The sequence below is a fragment of the Dipodomys merriami genome, unplaced genomic scaffold, assembly GCF_024711535.1.
Source record: "Dipodomys merriami isolate MVZ:Mamm:240054 unplaced genomic scaffold, mDipMer1.0.p SCAF_204, whole genome shotgun sequence".
Classification (NCBI taxonomy): Eukaryota; Metazoa; Chordata; class Mammalia; order Rodentia; family Heteromyidae; genus Dipodomys; species Dipodomys merriami.
The window spans coordinates 581,498-608,564 of record NW_027203427.1 but is presented as its reverse complement, the minus strand read 5'-3'; the positions used below and the strand labels follow the sequence as shown (position 1 = coordinate 608,564).

The following is a 27,067-nucleotide window of genomic DNA, read 5'->3' as shown; positions in this document are numbered from 1 at the left end:
GTTAGAACTTTGCCTTTAAAAGAGAAAGTGTCCCATGATTTGTCATTATTATTTGTTCTTAATTCACCTTTTTGTTTACCTTTCTCCCAATACTTAACTCATGATACTCAACACTGGAAACTTTTTAACACTCACCTAGAAACTCTTTCAGAATGATTTTTCCTCAAGTTATTCCTCCAGAATGGTGAGATATATTTCCAAGTAAAAGTTATAATTTGTAAGACAATGTTTTATAAAATGGAAGAGTTTACCTATGCATTGGTAAAGATTAATTTATAAGTCCTAAGAAGAAACATGAATGGCATAAAATAGAATAAGAGCACAATATGACAGTAATAATCACTAGACAATATGTTGGAAATGAACTTTACACTTGGGGGGGGTATGGATAGGAGGAGAGGCAGAATGGGAGAAAACGAGGGAGGGGGTGAGTAACACTGTTCAAAAAGAAATGTATTCATGACCATAGTTGTGTAACTGTAACCCCTCTGCATATCACCCACTTTTACAATAAAAATTTAAAAAAACCGAAAATTAGAACAGAACAATCATAAGGGATGCTCAAGAATCTAATCATTAATAATACATCAAATATACAATATTTTACATCATATGCAATGATATAGTGTATATTTAATTATCACATACTATATCTTACACATATAGTATATGTACGTATATATGATACATAAATTGTGTACATGTGTTCACTTGGCAACCTGAGAATTATAGGGATTCTGACTTAAAGAAGATATGCTTTATCTTGATGTTTCTCCACCATTCTTTTAATAAATGAATGACTTGAGTGTTTTTACTATAAGTGTCAAAGATTCCTAGATTTTTTAGATTGAAACAGAGATGTATTGATGTCGAATACTTCTGTGAATCTTGGTGGGAGCAGTTGAGGAGGACAGAGGGCATAAACACAGGAAACTCCTCACCTTCACCTCACCTTGCAGTGTTCAGATGACAGCACAGGATGGCTGGACCTCTAGTGGAATTGCTGTCCTTTGAATTCAGTGTTCTCCTGGCAATGACAGCTTGACTAATAAATGAATCTGGAATTTAGGAAAAGAAATATCCTTCCTTTGTCCCTCTTTTTCTCTACCTCTATCCACCTCCATCCATCTCTCTCCATCCATCCTAGCTTTTCTTCTCTCTATACCTCTCTCATTTTCCTTCTCCTATTTCTCAGGTAATCTATCAGGTTGAAACTATTCTACAATAGAAGTCTATTTTAAAATTAAATAATGATATCTATAGTTCATTATTCTAATTGATCTAAAGAAAAAACTCTATATTGTCTCTATAGTACTTGAAAAAATGCTTTTAAAGGTTTCAGCAGCTACTCATGATATATCATCAGGCCAGAAATAATGAAAAATAGCTATTTGTTAAAAATGAGCAGCAAAACTCTACAACAAACACTGTACTCATTAATGTCTTTATTTGCTGAAAAATTTTATGTACAATGTTTTTCAAAATCTAAAAATAAAATATATTAGGTAATAACATAATAGTGCCTTTGCCCATATTTTGAATAGCTGTTCATAATTAAAAGACAAATAAATATAAGGTATTTCCATAGCTATAGTTTAGAATCTTATTTTAGTATTTCAGTTTCCAGTCCTGCCCCAGTAGCTCAAGCCTACAATCACATTTTCTCAAAAAGTTCAAACCTTGAGAACTGCTGCTCCAGGTAAGCATGGGCAGGATTCCTATCTTATGTATCTAGGACAGATCCTGCAAGTGGAAACATGAGGAAAGTAGCTAGGGCAGCCCAGCCTCACACTTCTGCATCTCTGGTGATTTATGTTAGGGCTTGTATCACTGTGGGTGGGTCATTATAATCCTGCATACAGAAATAACTTGCAACATCTTCAGGCTGCAGGCTGCTGATTGTAAGAGTGAACTCTGTCCCACCTTCACTGCCACTAAATCTAGAGGGGATTCCAGATTGTAACCTCTTTGCACCATAGATCAGGAGTTTAGGTGCTTTCCCTGGTTTCTGTTGGTACCAGCTTAACTCATTGCTAATATCCTGACTGGCCTGACATTTGATGGTGACTCTGTCTCCAGGAGATGCAGACAGAGTGGATGGAGACTGGGTCATCTGGATGTCACATTTGGTACCTGACATAGGAAAAGTAAAAAATACATACATAGCATCAATAAATCAATAAATAATACATAGAATCAAGCATGCTATAAGAAAACTTCATTAATAGCCAAGTATCAGTGACTACAACACATGGAGGAAATCCTCATCATTGTCTTTCCTTACTTGGAATACAGAGCAGCAGGAGACCCAGGAGTTGAGTGAGGGCCCTCATGTCCACGCTGTGTTCTGACTGAGACTGATGCCTGTATCTGGGGTGAACAGCCTATTAAGAAGGTATCAGGGTGCTGACTGTGCTGTGGGCTCATGCAAATCAGTAGGGGTTTGGGTTTGTACAGCTGCAAATCTGAATCTCTTAGTAACTGGGCCTAGCCACCATCCTTGCTGTCTGTATCTCCACAGAGAAAGAGATTTGATCTGGTATCAAGTAAGTACAGATGCACCTGTAGAAATAACTTGAAGCAAATTTGAATATAGATTTTTTATTATCACATTAGAAACAGTGATATTTCATCATTTGCAAAAAATGCAAGTACAGGGTTAGAATTATGTTTAATGAAGTCAAGCTTGGAGACATAAAGCACACATGATTTCTCCATATGCAGAATATAGTTCAAATGTATTAATGCATATATAAACAAATACAGAGGCATATGCAAGGGTACCAATATATTAACCAAAGTATGGCATTTACATGGGAGAATTGCAATGCTGTAACTCCTTAGATAAACTAACACAGTTCAATAAAATGAATACTGGCACTTGAAAGTTGTGGAGGGGAGGTCAAAGGGAGGAGTAGATGAATGTAGCGAGGAAAGTAGGGAGAATGCAGACCTAAACTCCAATGCAGATCCTGTGAAACTAAGAAAGTTGAGGGGAGGTATTAATGAGAATAAAAAAAGGAGTGATGGTATGACATCAGTCAAGCTGCGTTGTACTTATGAACTAAAAGTACTTTGTACTACTACTTAAAGGTATTACTACTTAAAATAATAAATAAGCTATTATATTTTCTGACCTTTTGTAAGGAAGAATGCTCACTTTTATGGAAGATATGTAATCCACAATATGTCATATGTAAATCAATGCATGAAAGAAACAGCTGTTCAGTGTGTTTTATACCATTTGAGCTTCCAGAACCACCTTCATTACTGCTCAATGATCCATTACTTCAAATATGGGAAGGGATTCTTACTGAGGAATGGACGGATTTTTATGTTAACATCATAGATCTGTAGCCATGTTCTTATCTCAAGACTCCCAACAGAAGCCTCTACCTCCCAACTTCCTCCTCTATTCAGGCTGCATGCTCTGACAGAGCCTCTTTTACACAGATCTTTTCAAAAGGCCTCTAGCTAGTGGTGCTGGAAAGGACAGACCATGTCAATCATGAGAGATTTTCTTCCATTTATTTTGAAGAGTCTCTGTGAGTGAAATTGCAATTAAGGCATCAAACAGAGACTTACCTTTCAACTCAATTGTGGGTAGAGCAGACCCTGAATATCTCCTTACTAAGTATGACTCCTCACTCTGGTTCTAGTTCATTGTACACAAGGCACCAGGACTTGCACCCCAAGTGGCTCTGTGGTCACATGCAGGAAATTGCACCATCTTCCACTCTTCCTCAGTGGTTCCCATTCACCTGCTCCTTCTGCACAAAAACAAAATGAGATCTGTTAGATATGGAGATCTGTTAACTCCCCAGAAGCCCGGGGAAATTAAGCTCCCAGGGCTGTCAGAACTGTTCCTGACATGGCATGAATGACCTAGTCCAGCACTCCATACAGGCTATACAGGCTCTCCTAATTCTCAATGTTCCAAACCCAATAAAAAAAAAATTTCACCCACCATAAAATATTATCTTAGAAGAGTCATCATTTCAAAATAAAAATATACTGTATAAAATAATTTTTAATTTATCCTATAACAACTCTGCAGATGAAAAGATCTGAATATTAGATAGAAACATTGGATAAAAATGATTCTTTTATGTGCAATATCTATCACTGAGCAGTACTAGGAATTATTTAACCTCTATATACAATTTTGAGGATGAAACCATAATAATCGTTTCTTCAATTATACTTTTATTTCTTTGTTTTCATCTTTTGAATAACTATATAATCTGGTCTCACTTTAATTAAGTAAAGATATGAAATCTATGGCTAGGAAGGTGGCTCAGTGGTAGAGCGCTTGCCTTGCATGCATGAGACCCTGGGTTCGATTCCTCAGTGCCACATAAGAAAAAAGATAAAAGCCGGAAGTGGCACTGTGGCTCAACTGGTAGAGCTCTAGCCTTGTGCTAAAGAGCTGAGGGACAGCACCCAGGCCCAGAGTTCAGGCCCCAAGACCAGACCCCCCCCCAAAAAATGCAAATCAAAACATCATTGACATTCCACCGCACCCAAGTTAGAATGGCTATAATCAAGAACTCTAATAACAACAGATGCTGAGGGATGTGAACGGAAGGGAACCCTACTGCATTGTTGGTGGGAGTGTAAACTTGTTCAACTACTTTGGAAAGTGGTATGGAGGTTCCTCAAAAGACTCCACATAGAACTCCTCTATGACGCAGCAATCCCACTTTTGAGCATTTACCCAAATGATCACAAACAAGAACACACAAAAGCTACCAGCACAACTATGTTTATTGCAGCATTATTTACCATAGCTATGCTATGGAACCAACCCAGACACCCCTCAGTAGATGAATGGATCAAGAAAATGTGGTCTATATACACAATGGAATTCTATGCCTCCATCAGAAAGAATGACATTGCTTCATTTGTTAGGAAATGGAAAGACTTGGAAAAAATTATATTGAGTGAACTAAGCCAGGTCCAAAGAAACATATGTCCCAAGGTTTCCCTTTTTTGCAATAACTAGTACATGTCTGGGATAAGCAGAGAAGATCAAAAGCTATGTACATATGACCAGATAAGACAAAGTTAAGTGAAACAAACCCCAAGATAAGGATACAAGTGGTTTTTTTTTGCTTGCTATTGCTTCTAACATATTTATAGGGTATAATGTGATTTTTTGTTGTTGTTGTTGCTTTGTTCCTCCCCCACTGTATAACCCCTGTTTTTACTGTATTTGATGTCAGTATAATTTATGGAGGGGAAGGGAAAAAACAAAATGTTTTAATAGGGATACAGGTGGACCCATTGTAACAATGAGATATAGAAGACACTATGTTGAAAAATGAACTTTACAAATTAGGGAGGGGGGAAGGTGGTAGTGTAGTTGTGGAGGTGGGAGAGAAGGGATGGTAGGGGAAAGAAGGAGGAGGCAACAATGCTTGATAAGAAATGTACTCATTACCTAGCTCATGTAACTGTAACCCCTCTGTACAGTATTTTCACAATAAAAAACTCATTTAAAAATATTCAAACACCATTTTATAATGACATCAGAATGTTATAACTGAATTAAAGATCATATAGCATGAATTCCAAAAAATACAAATAAAAAGGCACAGAGATGAGACCAAGAGATGAGAAATCTTTATCTTCAGATAGGACAGCTAATGATTGCATTAATCTGTTAGACTAACAACTTCCTAAAGAATATTCTGCAATGGCAATGCTGAGCAGTGATATCTGGCAGTCTCTAGTCACACATGCCCATTGAGCACTTGAAATGGAATGGATGAAACAGAAGTGTTTAGTTTATAATCTAACTAAAATGTAAATTTAAATAGTCATATGTGGCTGGCATTTACTCTATCCATGGGCACCATGTTAGCAGTTACATCATCAGTAACATCACAGCACAGCCACGCTAGTGATTGCTAGCACAGAGTTTGAATCATAGACTGAAGCACCTTCACTTCCAGATGCTCCTTGTGAAGGTGATATTGTCTGACGCATAGCCATACAACTGTGAGTGGACCTGGTCCAGAAGATGGAAACTTGGTAATTTGTAGCTTACATTGTAGACTTTTATGTTTGAAACACTTTTAGTAATTTTGGTTTTAAGTTATGTTAAATTCATTGGACCTATTGGTGTTGGTGATTCTCATAATATGAGAAAAATTTCAGCTTATATTCAACTTTTACTGTTTATTTCAGGATTAAAAGTGCTTATGATTTTGATTTATATGCCAAAAAGTGCTCATATATATATATATATATATATATATATATATATATATATATATATATATATGCAAGCCAAAAGGCTTTTGGTATTTTTCAATATCATCTGACTATGGCTATGACAGAATCTTTCCCAGAGCTCAAGTTTTCCTCCTTCTAAATACTTCCTCAGTCTCACAGATACTTATGGATACTTACTTCCCATGTCCATCATGGTGGCCACACCTGTACAATCACAGGTGCACACAAACACTTAGGAAGCAGGGGATACCAGAGCTTACCCCCCCCCCACCTATCCTTCCTCATCTCCCTTTGTTCTTACATGGATGCAGAGCATCAACAGTCCTGAGAGCTGAGCAGAGAATCTCACTTTGTGAGGGGAAGTGAAGAGGCTTGATAATTCCACATAAGGTTAGACCCCACTGCTGATGGCTCACATCTATAATCCTAGCTATTCAGGAAACTAAGATCTAAGGATAATAGTTTGAATCTAGTGTGGGCACTAAAATCCAGGAGACTTTATGTCCAACTGATCAGCAAAAGTCTGAAAGGATTGGAGCTATGGCTCTAGTAGTAGAGCATCAGTGAAAAAGCTAGAAACAGCTTTCAGGCCCTAAGCTCAAGCCATAGTACTTGTGCTTTTTGTGCATTTCACTCACCATTTCGAGAAGCAGATCTCCCAGAACTACTTTTCCTTCCATGGGTTCCTGTTCAGTTATTTCTTTTGGGGATTTGTATAGTCATTGACAGAAGGGATGTAATATTTTTGAAGTCAATAATCAGACTCCTGACAAAAGGCAAGGACTGGAGAAACACTAGGGCCATAATTGGGTCAGGTGAGAGGATAGAGAAAAGTATCCTATCTCTTTCATCTCTGAGGTAAGAGCATCACAAGGTGATGACTCCTACCCTGGTATGATATCTTCTGTCAAATCCTCCAAACTCAAACTACTGCTTCAGTTCAGAGAATGTGTTATGCTGCTCCCCAGACAAGCTTTGAAATAGGACAGCTGGGCCAAGCCCTACAGAGATGTTTTTGTTAAGGACTGTATCACAGTGGGAGGAGTATATCTACTTTGCATGCAGTAATAAACCCCACTATCCTCAGCCTCCACTTTCCTGATTTGCAGGGTGAAATCTGTGACTGATCCACTGCCACTGAATCTGTCTGGGACCCCAGATCCTTGGTTGATAGCCCAATAGATCAATCGCTGTGGAGACTGTCCAGGTTTCTGAAAATACCAAGATAGAAGGCTACATTCATCACCATATATGAGGCTCTGACTTGACCTGCAGGAGAGGGAGACAGTCTCTCCCAGGGTGACAGCCAGGGAGAGTGGAGTCTGACTCATTACAATATCGCCACTGGACTCTGAAATTAAAATAAATGAAAAGTACAAGGTTATATGTGGTATGTAATTTTTCTGTGGTTATATATTAATTCCCAATCCTTTTCGTGGTTTTTCTTCTATCCTGAAACCATTCCATATTTCAAAACATATACAAATATTAAAAAGAATAAATGAGGTTCTAGATCTCATGTATACTACCCACTGCACAGATGTCATAGTTGTCACCAAAGCTCAGAACCTGGTTCCATCTAGAATGTTCATCACTCTCATATAATTAACTTCACCTGCCTCATTCTAGAGGACAAGTTCTGTGCATCTAACCCATGAACTGAATACAAACAAGAACCAGTTGTCCTGAGGGTTCATCCTCAGCCCCCTTTTCCATCCTTATCTCCCTCTGCCCTTACCAGTGATCCAGAGCATTAAGAGGCCCCAAACCAAAGAACAGAGACTCATTTTAGCTTGGAGTCCAGTAGATTTGATCAGTGAAGTCAAGGACAAGATGAGCCTTTATGTCAAACTAGGGATGGAATTCCTCCTTGGGGAGCACTATGCAAATCAGCAGGTGGGTGCAGCAGTGTGAGAAGAACAAAGTGGAGGGCAAGGGCATATCTCTGGTGAAGAAAGTGACTTAAATTTCTTCTGTGTTTGCAGAAAGACCCACAACTATCAGCCTGGCTCCAGCAGTGGGTAAAAGGACCCCTCTCCCCTGATGCCTGGATCTGCAGGGAGGATGAGTTATACTTGACCCTGCAACTTAAAACACTAGAGGCCCAATTCAATTGAAATGTGTGTCCAGGGGAGTGTTGGTGAAGGGTCAATTTGATTGGCCCTCTTCTAGTTATTCTAGACAAAGGTACTGTACACAGACTTCAATTGCCATCATTTCTCAAGAATTCTATCCAGGGCTGGGAAGATGGCTCAATGGTACAGTGCTTGCCTTGCATGCATGAGGCCCTGGGTTCGATTGCCCAGTACTACACAAGCAGAAAAAAAAGCCTGAAGTGGCACTGTGGCTCAAGTGGTAGAGTGCTAGCCTTGAGCTGAAGAGCTTAGGGGCAGTGCTCAGGCTCAGTGTTCAGGGCCCACTACCGGAAAAATAAAAAAAAGAAAGAAAGAAAGAAAAGAGTTCTACCAAATACCACTGTGGTTTGAACTAGGTAAGGAAATCAAATACCTACTTCAGTTAATCTGACATCACTGAAACAAAGTTAACTTTTGATTAGCAAGTTATCAACAACTGTTAGAGATGTTCTTCATAAGCCAGACACTGGTGGCTCATGTCTGTAATCCTAGCTACTCTGGAACCTGCATTCTGAGGACAAGGTTCAAAGACAGTCCAGGCAGAAAATTCCTCTTGTGACTCTTAACTCCAATTAATCATTCACAAATTGGATGTGGTGCTGTGGCTGAAAGTGATAGAGTGTTAGCCTTGGGCAAAAGAGCTCAGAATCAGCACCCAGGTCCTAAGTTCAAGTGATAAAAACAAAGGTTCTTCATATAAGGCCTAATAAATTAAGTTCCTTATGATCACTGGTGTCAAAACAAAATAACACAGAGGATAAAATTCTCCTTACAGAGGGTAAACTAATAATATTTTTAAATGAAAGGGAAAATGGCAGAAAAAACTAAATTTTCCATAGTCATTTTCACAATCAGTAAATATGGGATTACACTTCTTCAGCATAACTCTTCACCAGACTAACAACAGCATGCTTAATATTTTTCTCTCTTCTATAAGACAGAATGAACAAGAACGCCAGTTGCATGCAGTTAGTTAGTGAGACTATTGCAACATCTATTTTTAATCTTTCTACAGAGTCTGCTCCTGGAAAAGTTATTAACTCTGCATTAGACCCTCCTTGTCCTGCCTGCATTCCATGTGGGCAGCCACAGCCAGGATTCCACACCTCATAGCAGGACCCAGCAAGAGCTGTGTTCATGTCTCAGTACAACAAACGCTCAAGATTCAGTCTTCTCTTAAGCTTTATCAGGATCTACTAAGACATTAAATGCTGGTTTAGAGTTGTACAGGGGAATTCATATTCCACTTACACCATCCAAAGCCTGAAGAGCATACATTTCTGTTGCTATTGGCCACTGTTTCTGTTGATATTGGCCACATTTTCTTATGGGTTACACATAAAGTTTCTACTATTAAAATTATTGTATAGCAATTTTTATTGTTATAAGTGATTACATACATTTCACAAATTTCACAGGATTGTGATATTTATAGCCACAAACTAAGTGATACTTATAGTCACAAACACATTCTAACTTCGCGGGGTAAATTATCTTTATCATGGTTCATAAAGTTTGTTAATTTTATGAGTTCTGACTGTACAGTTATTTCTTTCACATGAGGTGATATATACATTTCTTTCCTTTTGCTTAGTGTCAGCTATTCCCTCTTTCCTGCTCATTCCCTCCCTCCCATTGCTTCCATTGAGTTGCTTAGTTTGTTTTGAGCAATGTCCAGTGTAGCTGATAGGTCCCACTCTTGTATGTTTTCTCCTGTTTCCCTCGGTTTCTGTGTCCTCCTCCTAGTTTCCCTCTGATGTGCAGATATATACGATATATGTGGTAATATTATTTTTTAAATAAGTTTTTTATTGTGCAAATACTGTACAGAGGGGTTACAATTAAATGACCAAGATTATGAGTACATTTATCAAGCATTGTTGCCTCCTCCATTGTTTCAGCTTCCCATCCCTTCCCATCTCCCCCTCTTTTCCTCATTCCCCCTACTCCCCATACCCCCTAGCACCAAAGTTGTGCGTTCATTTTTCAACATAATGTCTTCTACATCTCATTGTTGCAATGGGTCCACCTGTATCCCTATATAAACAATTTGTTTTTTCCCTTCCCCTCCCCAAATTATACCAACATCAAATACAGGGAAAACACAGGTTATACTGTGGGGGAGGAACATGCAAAGCAACAAAGAAATCATCATATAAATATGTTATTTGTAAATTATTTATCTTATTCCTTTGCTGCTTGCTTATGCAAAGAGAATGAGCAAACTCTTTGACATACCATAACTGGAAGAAATTTCCAAACTGAAAATGAATGCCAATCACATGGAAGGGAGATGACTAACACAGGTAATTTCCCAATAGGTTGTAACTTCAATCCTGTATATGAGTTATAAATGATACAGCTCAAAAGAAATACTGAAATTGAAATCTTATCCTTTGATTCCCCACCCCCACCAAGGATGTGAAACCATAAGAAGACACATATATGACTAAATTTTTATGAATTTCTATACTTTGTGTATGAGTGTGTGTGGACTTGTGCGTGTGTCTTTGGACTTGAACTCAGGGTCTGGTCCATGGCCCTGAGCTTTAGTACTCAAGGTCAGCACTCTTCCACTTGAGCCACATCTCCATTTCTGTTCTTTTGTTGGTTAACTAGAGGAAAGAGTCTCTTGAACTTTCATTTCTTGGGCTGGCTTTGGACAGGGTTCAGCAGATCTCAGCCTTCTGTGTAGGTAGGTTTTCAGGCATGAGCCACCTACACTGGCCTCTTGTAGATACACAAGCCTTGTAGAATATGGGGATTTGAATTATACCTCCCAAAACAGGACAAAGTATAGCTTCAGGAACCACAGTCCCTTGCCACACAACCAGGCATAGAAGGGATTCATTCTCAGGATTGGAACATTGTGAAGTTGCTGATCAGTCCTGCTGACCATTTGCCCTCAACTGCACACCAGGTGATGGTCTGCTCTTCCCAGGTGTGGTGCATTTGTAGAGGCTCAGTAGTGGTCATTGTTCTTGGCAAGTGGGATGCAGAGAAGCAGCAGAAAATATAAAAAGATAATAAGTTAAAATGTTGCCATGGAATGGAGAAAAGTGCTTCATAAAAATCTCTCAAGTGACTATGGATAGAAAAAAATTACCTCAGCCCAATAAAAGATATAAGTGACAAAACTATTGTCACCATCATACTAAATGGGGAAAACTAAAATTATGAAATCATTTCCTCAAAAATAAGAATATATCAGCATACCCAAGGAGATGAAGAATCCCTATAATGAAAACTATAATAATAAAATAAATAAATGAAGTGCACAAATATATACATACATACTTATTTTTTATTTTATCTAGATAGACTTCTCTTTGCAATGTGAATCCAAAGTAATGGCACAACCCTGACTCCCCAGAGTATGTAGGTATGTCATTTACAAGTCAGGAGATGCATTAAAAGTCTGTGCTGAGGGCCATGGGAGAAAAGAATGTTCGGATAAAAAGGATATTCTCAGTCCCTTAGAGAAGAAAAAATACATGTAATTCTACAAACAATACCAGTAATGCATCCAACTTAGTTAATGTTTTTCTGATTCTGATCCATAAACTAAGCAGGCTTACACCTTCAACTGCTAGGAAACTTTCTTGAATTCAAGCTCACTGAGAATGGAGCCTGAGTCCTGCTTCCTCACCATGGTTGCAGCAACAGGAAGAATAGAAGCAAGTCTGCAACTACATGTCCAAACTACATGTCAATTCCTAAGGCTGATCCTGCTCAGGGAGAGCTGGTTTGGTGACTTGGTTTCCCTGCAATGCCATGGAGAACACAGATATCTTGGGATGGTAGATAAATTTATGGAATAGTTTTAAAATCAAAGTTCTGGAAGCAGGGAAGTCTAGAGTGTCATCTGTTTTAGACTCTCTTCCTGACTGTTCACTTTCTTGTAATGTCCTCAAAAGGACTTTGATGCCTGTGACAGAGACAGAAACATCCACTGCCACATCTCCTCAAGACACTAGCACTACAGGACTTGCTACAGTTTCAGGGACCTCACATCACCTCACACATTGTTACAGACTTCTCCAAGGACACATATCTCAGGGGGACATGAATCAATCCTTAAAATCTAGATGGACTTTGCTGATTAATGAGGCAGGAAATGGAGGCAAAGGCAAGCTTCCAGTCTGTAAATTCCCAAAACAGAAGACTTTCCCCTGCAATTCAGCCTGCTGACAGCTCCTTCTGAGTGTCCCTGGTCCTAGTCAAATACCGAAGCCTGGAGACTCTTTGTTGATGATAAAACATTTACTCTGTGGTTTCCCTAGATTACTAAACTAAATACCTCTTTTAATATATACTGTGGGGTTTTGCTACCATCTAGTGGTATTATTCTAACATTACATGCTTTAGAACCAGGATTCTATTTCTTTATATTTATCAATTAATTTTTAATTTGACTTTATTGTAAAGATGCTGTCCAAATGGGTTACATTTACATGAGTAAGGTAATGAGTATATTTTTTGTCAAGCATTGTCACCCCTCCTTTGTCATTTTCCCACTATTCCTACCCTCCCCTACCTCCTTCACACCTCCCCCGCAACATTGTAAAGTTCATTTCCAATACAGAGTCTTGTGGGTATCATCGTTGCAATGGGTCATCCTGTGTCTTTTTTTCAGCATTTTATTATTCCCTTTCCCCTCCCCAAATTAGAATAATGTATGTACAAGATTCTATACAAAATTCACTGTACCAAAATCAGTACATTGAAAACAGGGAATACAACATAGGGGGAAGAACATAGAAAAGAAACCAAAAAAGTCAAATAGTACATTAAAAACAACAACAAAAAAAGGTCTCTTGTGTCCATATCTTAGGATTCAGGTTTCCCTCATTTGCAATAATTAGGATACATCTAGGATAATTTTATCAGAAAAGAAGAAAAGCTCAAAAACTACCAACATATGTCCATCTAAGATGATGCTAAGCTAAATGAACCCTAGGATTCTTTTTTTCACGAAGAGTTATAAATTACATTTCAAGATGTCCTTTTCAACTTTTTTATGGATTAAATTCAGAGTGTGAATATCTGTCTGTATCTGAGTGTGTGTGTGTGTGTTTGTGTGTGTGTGTATGTGTGTCTCAGTGATTTGCCAATGATAAGTTGAAGAATAAGAGCTAGTAAGTCCACACAGGGTAAGATAGAGAAACAAGAGTCAAAAGCTACACAGAGATTCCCAAATCTCTCCATTCCAAACCCTGGTATTTTACTAAATATGAATCACTGACTGCATGTGGAGGGCTGAGTGGTGAAGAAAAATTTATCTCTATTTGTTGCATGACATGGTATATGTGGGGAGAACCAATGGCTCACCTTGTGCTTATGTGGCTTGAGTACTGATGGCTTGTAAGGTAGCTAATGTTGTCTTCCTGGACTCTGTCTGCTGGGAATGTATTCTAATTAGTTTGAAAGGAGCCCATTGCTCTCCCTGTGGATTTGTCACTTTCCTTAGTCACAGCTGTCAAGTGTGCTCAGCACAAGATGATTTATCTCAGGATATGGATTTGTTCACAAACTATTGAGAAGTCTTAAGGCAGAAGTTCTGGAAACCTTTCCAAGAGTGGAGTGGAAGATGGAGACAGTAGGATGAACCCTGGCTACTGGGATTCTCTATTCAGTGATCTCTTGCAGAGAAGAGCTGTCCCTTTCCTCCTGCTCTGAGATTATAGCACCCAGTCATGAGCGTTCAGAATCCACCTCCTGGCCTGCAGCTCTCTTGTGCTGTTTGCATCCACATCTCACACTACTGAGGATAAATCCAGTCCATGAGTTCATGGATTCATGTATAATGACTTTGCTTCACTAATACATACATTCCCACATTGAAACTCAGACTTAAAAAAAATCTACCTCAACATTTTATTACCACTAAAAATAATATCCATTTCTCTCAATTCAGTGCTGGGGACTCCAAATGCTTCTGGTGCCTAATTCATCTTCCATCATTGGTTAGAAAGTAAGCTAGGGCCTAAGTTATAAAGATGTGTTACTTAGCTTTCCCTTGTTGTGGCTAAGACCTCAGTAAAAGCAGAGTACTTGATTGCACCTCTTAGATCATAAAGTCTAGTCTACCATGTGAGCAGAATTTGGTGAAGCTCACCACATGGCACCCAAGTAACAGAGGAAATGTTTACTTGGTGGCTACATCTTTCTTCTCCTCTTATTTGATGAGATCTCAGTCCTTTGGAAGGGGCTGTGTATAATCGGCTGGGTCTTCTCTCTTAGTCAATTCTCTCCAGAGAATCTCTCACAGCCAGGTCCAGAAGTATATTTTTTCATCTCCAAGCAATCCAACCAAGAGAACCATCATAAAAGATCATCAGGATTTTTTTCTGTGTATTTAAACCTTTCAAAGAAAATAGTGAGTATAGAAAGAAGATTATTGAGCCATATATACATGGTTTCCTCAAAGCCTACATGCTGTGTTCTTTCATCTTTCTTTTAGACAGTTTCTACAAATGATAAACTATGTTTCATTGGATCCCTGATGATTTCTCTGTGTGTGTATTATAGCTGCCTGTTTATGCAGCTACATATGGAAATTTACATGTATATATACACACATCTATGTATATATGCACACAATGAATACATAAATCTATGCACATGTTTTATACATGACCCATGTAAACACATACTAATATAAGTATAAGTATGCCTATTTGTTAACTGTGAATTAATCATATTTCTTAAATCTGCACTGCCTATTAAAATATCATTTGTATGTCTCTACCTATACATTGCTATATATTATTGTATATCATATATTAAAATAATATGGATAAAGTGATTGCTGTTCCTTACATGTTTCCATAAGTGAATTACATATTCATATATTTAGCAAATGTTTTTATTTTCACTTTTCCCCATTGCTGTTTAAATATCCTAGTTATGCAATTGGTTTTTAACAAAAATAGTATGCAATGAACCACTGGTTCACAATTGCTAACAGTTATGTATATCAGCTATTCATGCTTTTAATTGGTGATTATCCTGCTGGAGCTCCTTTAACTGTTGTTCTGTTTACTGGGTCACTCAGTTTGCCTCCAACATGGATTTTGTTTGATCTTTCCCTGTGACTAAAGAGGCAGAGAATTATAGAGATCACGACCAGCATCTAGAGTTTAAGGTACATAGAGAAATTCCGGTCACAAAATATCCAGCAAAGAAACACAAGTGTTTGTATTCTGAACATTCAACAGAGTTTTAACCCGATTAAGCAAGTCCTCCAAAATGAACACTAGTCCTAAACTTTTTCACGTTAGATTTGTTTAGGAGATAAAAACTAGGCCATGTTCCACCTATCTGTACTGCTTTGGTAAGCATGACTATAGGAGATTATCTCAATGCCTAGATTCCATTTGAGGTAGCTTCTTGATAACAATTGGCCAGTATAACTTCAACTTCAATCCACTTCTTCTCCCACTTTTGGGGATTGTAGGCAATATTTTGAATAATATTTAATCTTGATATATCCTCAAATTTCTAAATATCATTATTATTTTGAGGCCTGAGATCATATAATTGATAAATATTTGTGTGTGTCTAAATAATTTTGCTCAGTGAAGATCTCCTTAGCAAAAATAGACTTCTCCTAAAGCCTAGTTTCTAAAATCTTGTATGGATCCTTGTTACCTGCTTAAAGTACAGTTTGCTATGCACTAGGTATGGGTGTGTTCATAAATTTTGTGTGTGTTGTTAGGGTGAGCCAAAACTAACTCCATTTTTAATATACCTAGAGTTCCCCCCTAACACCCCTGAGAATCAAAATACTGGATTCTCACAAGCCCCAAGGGTCAGGAAATATGCTATTTGTTGAGACCCCAGGAAATGTGGAAACTGTTTGGAAAGGCCTTAGGATTGTTGTGATCAGGTTATGTGATGTGTAGCCCTGTTTGATTATCAATAGCCCAGATAGGATCTCAACAGCCCAGACAGGATCTGCAGCCCTGTTTGGTTATCAATAGTAAAACAGCCAAGCCACCTTTGTTCTTCCAAGAAGGAGCAGCCTTATGTCTGCCCCCACAAGAGAGAATATCTGCCTGCTTTGTGTGGGGACCCTCAAATTTGTGTGCCAATTCAAACCAGAATGATAGGTTAGTTCAAACAGATACTATGAGACAGACTGTAATCCCATTGGCCACTGACATAAACATGCAATCCTTGTGTGTGTGCTACAATCCTGTTGGCCACCAACATGTGCCCAGGCTTGACCACATGAATTTTGCCTTTAAAAATCCTAGCTCAAGGGACAGTCAAGGTGGCAGTTTCAGCCCCTGAATCTGTGCTTTGTCCCTAGTCAGTCAGCTATCAACTTCCCCAATAAAGTCGTATTTTAACATGAGGCTTTCTTTACATGAGTGGTGGACTCTTTTCCCCATAACATGTATAAAACCAAGCACATGACAAGAACAACATAAGGAAAGTAAGGATGATCTGGCTCATATTTTCAGAGATTTCAGTTCACAGTCCTTGGATTCCTTGGCCTGTGGTGAGACACAAGATCAGGTGGTGGGACCACCTAGCAGAGGCTACTCAACTCAGGGCACATTAGAATCCAAAGGAAAAAACAAAAAAACATAGGAAATGTAAGGGCAAGATTAGCCCCAAGGACATGCCAAGTGATGTATTTCCTCCAACTGAGCCCCACCCCATACTCTTAACACTTCCTATAACACCACTCTATTGTTAACCCATCAAGCAGTTAATAAACTCAAATCCAAAAGTGTGAAGTAAACAGAGAGGAAAAAGTTACACCCAGAGAAACCAGGTCTCTGCTAGTTTTCAATAGAACGCTGAACAACATGAATAAGGAGAAAACATGAATTTCTCTGAAGAACAAAAAACTGATTCACTGAAGAAAATTTGTCCTTTTTCCTTCATTTGTACCATGTGACTCTGCAGGTGGAGGAATTAGTGTCTCCCCTGTTCTTGTTTGACTTCAGTGTGAAGGCCTGGATGGTTGTTCATATTGGCCTCCTCTAACAAATCTAGTGTCAAAATATGATAATTAGCAACAACAAAGAAACTTTGTTGATATTATCTGGTGGACTAGTTATTGTTTTGGTTTCAAATATTAAGCCTAAGAAGCAGAAAATGTTACATGCTGGAATACTGAATTACAAACGTTTGGGAATCCTCAAGCAACAAACTCCTAGCAGTTTCAATAATGCCACTGCTGATAGAGCCTATGGAGCGTCCCTCATGCCTGTGGCTCAACTTTCAGGCTATGAACTACAAAGAAGACAGCTACTCCTGTCACTCTAGCCACAGGAGGCTCACAGCCCTGCCTACAGGAACCAGAGGCCTGGCCTCCTGGCTTGCAGCAATGCTGGTGTTGACTATATTGCCATATTGGTCACATGAGGATTTGTCTGCTTTGTGGACACAGGGGCTGTTTCTCCCCCAATCCACATTTGCATTCTGACACCATATTGGCATCTCACTTTGATTTCACACAGAAGATACTGCAAAGCTTTTCTTTACATAGGAAAGAAACTCATCTCAAATGACAAGGAAACCAAATTCACTCAGCACCTCCCTAATCGGCATTGGGAATGTACCTATGTACCGGAAGGACTAAAAATTGAATTTTAATATACTTCTGTGTTAGTATACTACTGTTAGTATTATGCTCACCTTTGGTCCTCAGCTCCACTCAGGCCTGGTCCCACCTTCCATCCTGGAGTTCCCTTCATACAGCTGGCCCCTACCTCTCTCTGCCCAGACGCACCTGAACTCCAATCTACCTCATTTCCTTTCCCTGAGACCCTACTGCTACCTGGATGGTGATGGAGGCCATGGGCTCCCTCTTGGGGGGAAATATAGCTCCTCTAATGAACCTTATAATAATCTTTCTCCTGTGCCTGCCTGCCTCTGCATGTTCCCCTGCATGGATGTGTCCAATCCGCTTACAGTTACATTGCTGGCTTTACTGAGTGTGACACCCAGTTCTGGATAGTGATCACAAGCCTTATTACTAGAACAACCATGCTGGTACTTGAAAATCAATGGTCTATCCCACAGCTCAGAACTCAGCTGGAGGATGTATTGCATTCAGGTTGACATAGCATGTGAGAAAAATTCAGACTCTTCCAGGATTGTTTGTGCCTATCCAGTGATGGAGATATTCTGTCTTAGAGATACTAAAAGAGACACAAAGCTTGAGATCCCATAACACTGTCAATAGAATCTAGACACAGCTCCAAGACAAAATTAAATATGAAGGATACCCCTTTACAATAGTTTTTGAAGAAAAAAATATCACACAGCCTGACCAGGAATAGATCTTGATTCTATGCTCATTGAACAAGGGCTCAGTCTCAGTCTTCTGTGACCTATGAACACTATTACAGGACTTCATCACATTCCAGAATCCCAGAGCCAGAGCCCCAGAATACACAAGGCCAAAGATCAGTGTGCAGAGTGCAGAACTGTATCAGCCCAAGCTTGATTCAATGAGGAACCAGTGAGAGAACTCTGTGAAGGCCTTGATATTTATGCAGAGTTTGGGGACAAACAGAGAAGATGCTAGACAAAGTACAACTGGGCTTCCAGCTTCTGAACAGAAAACATAACATAGACTGTATGTATGGGCCAAAACCATGTGCATGATGGAAGTTTTATAAGTTTCCTTATGAAGGGAATAAAATCATAGAAGATACTTGATGTTTATATCACACATTGTCTATAGTACTATTTAAAAGACAAATAATTTTTTCAATAGATATTTCTTTGTTTACCTAAAGTCTCCTGGTCTTTATCCTTTCATGATTTTCTCCTGTGCTTTGTAGTTTGCAAGTCATCCAATTATCACATACTCTTCATGTCCACCCAGTCACATTGACCACAATGTCTTCCTCCTCAGCTCATTCAGACAGTCTTCTCTGCTGCTTCCCAGATCAGCAACACATGAGGGCTGCTCACCCAGCCAGAGGAAAGGTTCTACTTCAGGGATGTATCATTGTGGGAGGATCGTGTGTAGCTTGACAGCAGTAATACACCACAAAAGCCTCAGTTTCCACACTGCTGATTTTCAATGTACAATCTGTCCCTGACCCACTGCCACTGAATTTTTCAGAGATCCCAGATTCTCAGTTGGAAACCTCATAGATCAGGAGTTGTGGAGATTGCCTTCGCTTCTGCAGGAACCATTTCAAATATGTGTTTCCATTGCTATATAGAAAGTTCTGAATAGACCTGCAGGAGATGGAGGCCGGCTCTCCTAGGGTGACAGGCAGGGAGAGTGGAGTCTGGGTCATCACAACATCTCCACTTGATCCTGAAATTAGATAGAAGTGCAAGGTTATATAAAAACATACAGAGACATGCTTTTTTATTTTTATTTTGATGTATTACCTATTATTAATATTATATGGTTTGGCTTATAATGTATAAACATTTTGGATCTAAAATTGTGAGTTAAACAAAACTCTTTATTCAGAGCTTATGAAAATAACTTCGTTTTACTAAAGAAATAATGTAGATTTTGTGTGGGAGGGAGAGAGAAAAATGGGGTATTTGAGCAGAAATGTTCTTAAAAGTTTCAATTGTGAAGGAAAAGGCATCTATCTTCCATGATCATTAAAGTGAAAAAATAGAGATAATTTTAAGCATAAATAGGGCTCTAGGCATAATACATTATTCTCACCAACCACAGGTTTTCACTCCTTCTGCAGACCTAAATCTCACTTACTTCATCATGATTAACAAGACCTGCACATCTAACACATGGATAGGGCACAACTGGAATCTCAGATCTCACCCTGCCACCCAACTCTCATTTCTCATCCCCCATTGCTGTTACCAGGGATCCAGAGCCTTAACAGCCACAGGAGCTGAGACAAGGACTTCATTTTTAGGACTGAACTGAGGAGTTTTGACAGGTCAAGGCAAGTTCTGATCTGAGCCTTTGTCTCAGACTTAGAAAGGAAGGTCCTCCTTAGGAAGCAATATGCAAATAGCCAGGTTGGGGCAACAGTGTGAGAAGAGTCACAGGGAGGTAAGGCCTGCTCTTCTGAGCAAAGTAGCAGCAGATGTGTTCTATACTTGGTGACAACCAATAAAATCCATGATGCCTGTAGCATGGAAAGAAGGATTCCATTCATAATATCTGGAATTGAGGGAAAAACAGGATGCACATCACCTCACCACCATAAAACAGCATCAGAGGCCCAATGATATGCAGCTTTATGTCCAAGAGAGACTCTAGGAAAGGAATGGACATTGTGCCTGGGTTCTCCATTCCTCCCTCATCTAATCTAGAGAAAGACACAGTGTCAAGCATCAACAGCACTGATTCTCAAAACAGTTCACCAATAAAAGCACAGAGTTGGGCTAGATGAAGAGGCATACCATAGTTACCAGGTTATCTCTTAGGGATGCTTGCATCTCTATTTGCCAGGATTTTCATATTAAGATAGAGGGTATAGAATTGACAAGGATAACAAAATTTTCTCTTACAGGTTGTAAGTACCCTAATGGTCTTTTAACATAATGGGAAAAATTATTACACTTGAAAGTATGAATTCAATGTAACAGGTTTTTAAATTCACTAAATATCTTGTCATTCTTCCACAATGTATTTGTACAGCAAATTAATCAAAGGATTTCTTAAAGTTTCCTCTGGAGAGAACAGGAAGGGTAAAAGGATAAAAATATGGTGTACTTATCAATTGACATACTGAGTGAGAGCATTTTGTGTAACTACTTTAAAGGAGATATATATATATATATATATATATATATATATATATATATATAATTCTGATTATCTTAAATTAACATAAAATCTCCAAATATCTCCAGCCCCAATCTAATTTAACCAGTCTCTGTTCATTTGTCTCAGAGATTTTAGTCCCTGCTTCCCCTGAAGGAAGGAAGAGCACATGCAGGATGTTTGTACTGCTGCCCCAATGGATGAACCTGGCCAATGAAATAGGTGACTTGTGGGAAGTGATTATATTATGGGATTGGAGATTATACCACTGCTCACCAGAGGGTTAAAGATACTCTCATGCAGTGAGGCAGTTCTCATAATAGTCACCTGCTATCAAATGAAGAAAACCATAGGATTGGCCAGCTCAAATTACAACTGGTTCTCTCTTTATTAACACAACATATTGTACCACATGCAAGAGAGATGAAGATACAGCATCAGGGACGTTCTGCATCTAAAACTATGACTTAAACAAACTCTTCTTTATTCAGAGTTTAGGTCAGCTACTTTGTTAAAGAAAAGGACTGACAATGGTGTGTCATGTTTGTGTGTATGCACACACACGTGTGTGTGTGTGTGTTTGTGTGTGTGTGTGTGTGTGTGTGTGTGAGAGAGAGAGAGAGAGAGAGAGAGAGAGAGAAATTTGGTTTAAATAGAAGTGCTCATAATAGGCTAATTGAGGAGTAAAAAACATCTCTCTACCTGTGATACTTTTCTTCTTCTAAATACAACTTCTTAATCCTTACTGAGATTACTTGTTAACTTGCTGAAATGCAGATTCACATTCAGTAGATGTGAAGTGGATTTGTAATATTGTATTGGTAACATGCTCTCAGAGATGCTATTGATGATCCTGAATTCTGGATACATTCTGAGTAGGAAAGAAAATAATACTACATACGTGTTTAGTTGTGTTTGCTTCCTTTTTGTCAAGAAATGTTTCTATTTGAGAATGGTCCCTTACATATTTCATAAAAATATCTCATTTTCCATGAACTGAGATTTATTGAAACGTTTGCTATAGTTACAAGTTGCTAATAGGAAGAGTCATGTGTGTACCAGGTATTGGGCAATGCCCTCCTGGATATATTCTGTGAGTTGGGCGGTGACTTCACTGGGTCATCAGCTGTGGGCTCCCATCACCACAGTCTCTTCAGGAAATACATTTCCCAGCACTGCTCTGCCTCTCTGCTTTCCTGTTTATATTCTGAATGAGATGGGACATCTTCTAATCACATATAAGATTGGAAGGTGGAAGGAACTCAATCCTATCGATGCACAATATGCAAGGAACTTGGACAGAGGTGAGAGTGTGGACAAGTGAGAACTCGATACACCACTCATGTCTTAAATTCTGTTTTTAATATGTATAAGAAGTTGTATCAAATGATTTCCATTAAACATATGAGGTTATAAATGCAATTCTTCTTTTTTTTTTTAATTGTATTTTATTTTATTTGAGAACATACTGTACAGAGGGGCTACAATTACATGGGCAGGATAATGCATACATTTCTTACCAAGCATTGCAGCCTCCTCCTTTGTTTACCCTTCACTTCCCTTCCCCGCCTCCCCCCTCCCCCCACCCAATTTTACCCCCCTCCCCCCACCCAATTATACCCCCCACTTCCCCCCCACACCAACATTGTAAAGCTGGTTTTGACATGACATTTTGTACTTCTCATTGTTGCAACAGGTCCACCTGAATCCTTAAACGACTTGTTTGTCCCCATCTCCTCCACATGTTATACTGACATCAAATATAGTGAAAGCGGGGGTTACACTGTGGGGGAGGGACATACAAAGCAACAAAGAAATAATCTTATAAATGCGTTAGAAACAGATGCATGAAAGAAACGAAAACATTAAAATACATATTTAAGGGTTCATTTTCCTAACATCACATTATCTGACCTTTTCCGCTTGACTCATACCTATACTAGATATTGCAAATAAGGGAAACCATGGGACCTATGCTTCTTTGGGCCTGGCTTACTTCACTTAATATAATTTTTTCCAAACCTTTCCATTTCCTAACAAATGGGGAAATGTCATTCTTTCTGATGGAGGCATAGAATTCCATTGTGTATATATACCACATTTTCTTGATCCATTCATCTACTGAGGGGCATCTGGGTTGGTTCCATATCTTAGCTATGGTAAATAATGCTGCAATAAACATAGTTGTGCTGGTAGCTTTAGTGTGGTCTTGTTTGTAAACATTTGGGTAAATGCCCAAAAGTGGGATTGCTGGATCATAGGGGAGATCTATGTGAAGTCTTTTGAGGAACCTCCATACTGCTTTCCAAAGTGGTTGAACAAGTTTACATTCCCACCAACAATGAAGTAAGGTTCCTTTCTGTCCACATCCCCTCCAGCATCTGTTGTTGTTAGAGTTCTTGATTTTTGCTGTTCTAACTGGAGTGAGGTGATATCTCAAAGTTGTTTTGATTTGCATTTCTTTTATGGCTAGGGATGTTGAACATTTCTTCATGTGTCTATTGGCCATCCTTCTTTCTTCTTCAGAGAAGCTTCTCTTTAAGTCTTTCGCCCACTTATTTATTGGGCAGTTGTTTCTTTGAGGATTTGTTGTTGGGTGGTTTAATTTTTTGAGTTCCAAGTATATTTTAGATATGAGACCCTTGTCCGTTGTATGGCTAGTAAAGATCTTCTCCCAATCGGTGGGCTTTCTATTGATCTTGCCAGCTATGTCATTTGCCCTGCAGAAGCTCTGCAATCTTATGCAATCCCATTTGTCCAATCTTTCTTTGATTTGTTGTGCTTCCGGGTCTCTATTCAGAAAATGTCGGCCAGAGCCAAGGAGACCTAGGGTTTCTCCTATTCCATCCTGTAATGTTTTCAGAGTGTCTGCTTTGAGTTCAAGGTCTTTGATCCATTTGGAGTTGATTCTGGTGCAGGGTGATATATAAGGATCTAGCTTTAGTTTTCTACATGTAGTTAACCAATTTTGCCAGCACCATTTACTGAAGAGGCTGTCTTTCTTCCATTCTATTGTTTTAGCTTCCTTATCGAAGATTAGATGGCTATAGGTCTGTAGGTTCATTTCTGGGTTTTCAATTCTATTCCATTGGTCCTGAGGTCTGTTCTTATGCCAATACCAAGCTGTTTTGATTACTATGGCTTTATAGTAGAGTTTGAAATTTGGTATTGATATTCCTCCAGCAGTGTTCTTTCCGTTGAGGAGCGTTTTTGCTATTCGGGGTCTTTTATTGTTCCATATGAATTTTTGGATTGCCTCCTCTATTTCCTTGAAGAATGAGGGTGGAATTTTGATAGGTATCGCGTTGAATTTGTAGATAGCCTTGGGAAGTATTGCCATTTTCACGATGTTAATCTTGCCAATCCAGGAGCATGGGAGGTTTTGCCATTTTTTAAGTTCTGTGTTGATTTCCTTTTTCAAGATTTTAAAGTTTTCATCATAGAGGTCCTTCACTTCTTTGGTTAAGTTAATTCCTAGGTATTTTATTTTTTGTGGGGCTATTACAAATGGAGTTGCTTTCCTAATTTCAGCCACACTTTTCTCATTGTTGGCATATAGAAAAGCCATTGATTTTTGGGGGTTAATTTTATAACCTGCTACTTTGCCAAAGTTTTGAATCAGCTTGAGTAATTTGGGAGTGGAGTCTATGGGATTCTTTAAATACAAGATCATGTCATCTGCAAAGAGGGAAAGTTTTATTTCTTCTTTCCCTATTTGGATCTCCTTTATGTCTGCAGCTTGTCTTATTGCTGTAGCTAGGCATTCTAATACTAGATTGAAGAGAAGTGGAGAGAGTGGGCATCCTTGTCTTGTTCCTGAGTTAAGAGGAAATGGCTTTAGTTTTTCACCATTGAGTATAATGCTGGCTGTAGGTTTGTCATATACAGCCTTTATTGTATTGAGGAATGTTCCATGGATTCCTAATTTTTCCAGAACCTTCATCATAAAGGGGTGTTGGATCTTGTCAAATGCTTTTTCTGCATCTATTGAGATAACCATGTGGTTCTTATTCTTGCTCCTGTTGAAGTGATGAATAATATTAATTGATTTGCGTATATTGAACCAGCTTTGCATCCCTGAAATGAATCCTGTTTGATCATGGTGTATGATTTTTTGGATGAATTGTTGAAGTCGATTGGCCAAAATTTTGTTGAGAAGTTTTGCATCAATGTTCATCAAAGAAATGGGTCTATAGTTCTCTTTCTTTGATGAGTCCCTGCCTGGTTTTGGGATGAGGGTTATGATGGCTTCATAGAATGTGTTCGGTAGTGAGCTTTCTCTTTCAATTTCATTGAAGAGTTGGAGGAGTATTGGTGTGAGCTCTGCTTTGAAGGCCTTGTAAAATTCCGCTGTAAAACCATCTGGTCCTGGACTTTTCCTAGCTGGGAGGTCTCTTATTGCTGTTTCTATTTCAATGCTTGATATGGGCCTGTTAAGCTGGTTTAACTCATCTTGGTTTAGTTTTGGCATGTCAATATTTGCTAGGAAAAGGTCCATTTCTGTCAAGTTCTCAAACTTATTAGCATAAAGTTTTGAGAAGTATTCCCTTATAATGTTCTGAATCTTGGTTGTTTCCGTGGTGATGTTTCCATTCTCATCTCTGAGTTTATTAATTTGGGTGTGTTCTCTCCTTTTTCTGATAAGGTTTGCTAAGGGTCTCTCAATTTTGTTAAGTTTTTCGAAGAACCAACTCTTTGTTTTGTTGATTCTTTCTATAGTTTTTTTGGATTCTAATTCATTTAATTCTGATTTAATTTTGATTATTTCTTTCCGTCTACTGGATTGGGGTTTATCTTGCTGCTCTTTTTCAAGGAAGTTTAGATGTGTCATTAAATTGTTAGTTTCCGATCTCTCCAATTTGTTGATGTAGGAGCTCAGAGCTATAAACTTGCCTCTGAGTACTGCCTTTGCTGTGTCCCAGAGGAGCTGGTAATTTGTGTGTTCATTTTTGTTGAATAGCATGAACATTTGAATTTCCTTTCTAATCTCTTCCATGACCCACTCATGATTCAGCAGTGTGTTGTTCAGCCTCCATGTGATACCGGACTTTCTTTGGTGGCTTTTGGTGTTGAGTTCTAATTTTATTCCCTTGTGGTCAGAGAGAATGCAAGGTATAACTTCAATGTTTCTGAATTTAGACAAGTTTGCTTTGTGGCCTAAAATGTGGTCTATTTTAGAAAACGTTCCATGTGCTGCTGAGAAGAACGTGTATTCTGATGCTGCTGGGTGAAATGTTCAGTAAATGTCTGTTAAGTCTAGTTGATCTATGCAGCTGTTTAGATCTGCGGTTTCTCTGTTGAGTTTTTGCCAAGTTGATCTATCTAGTGGGGAGAGTGGTGTGTTAAAATCCCCAATGATTAATGTCTTTGGATTTATCTGGGATTTGAGGGAAAGTAGTGTTTCTTTGATAAATTTGGGTGCTCCATTGTTTGGTGAATAGATATTTAGAATTGTAATATCCTCCTGAAGGAGAGATCCTTTAATTAGTATGTAGCGACCTTCTTTATCTCTTCTCACGAATTTTAATTTGAAGTCTATTTTATCTGATATTAGGATTGCAACTCCCGCCTGTTTATGAGGGCCGTTTGCTTGGTAGATTTTGTTCCAGCCTTTAACCTTGAAAATATGTTTGTTTTTACGGGCAAGATGTGACTCCTGCAGGCAGCAGATAGAAGGGTCTTGTTTTTTAATCCAACTAGACAGTCTATGTCGCTTAATTGGAGAGTTCAGTCCGTTAACGTTAAGAGATAGGACTGAGAGGTATTTGGGAGTTCCTGCCATGTTATCCACCTTCTTGGGGGTGTGAAAACTGGGTTCTTCCTAAGGTTCTTGGATTCTCAGTTTGGGTGCAGTTTCTTGGCCTTTGTTGCGTTCTTGTTGGTTTTCTATGTGTAGGACATCTTTAAGAATCTTTTGCAGGGCTGGTTTGGTGGAGATGTATTGTTTCAATTTTTC

At 38.7% G+C, this 27,067-nt stretch overlaps 1 gene segment (V, D, J or C); it reads right to left on the bottom strand.

Annotated features, from left to right (window-relative positions):
- Positions 1-1,810: 1,810 nt before the first annotated feature.
- Positions 1,811-2,333, bottom strand: LOC138833365 (immunoglobulin kappa variable 1-6-like). The segment is given in 2 exon segments: positions 1,811-2,133; positions 2,285-2,333. Coding segments are annotated over 2 exon segments (372 nt in total).
- Positions 2,334-27,067: the final 24,734 nt, after the last annotated feature.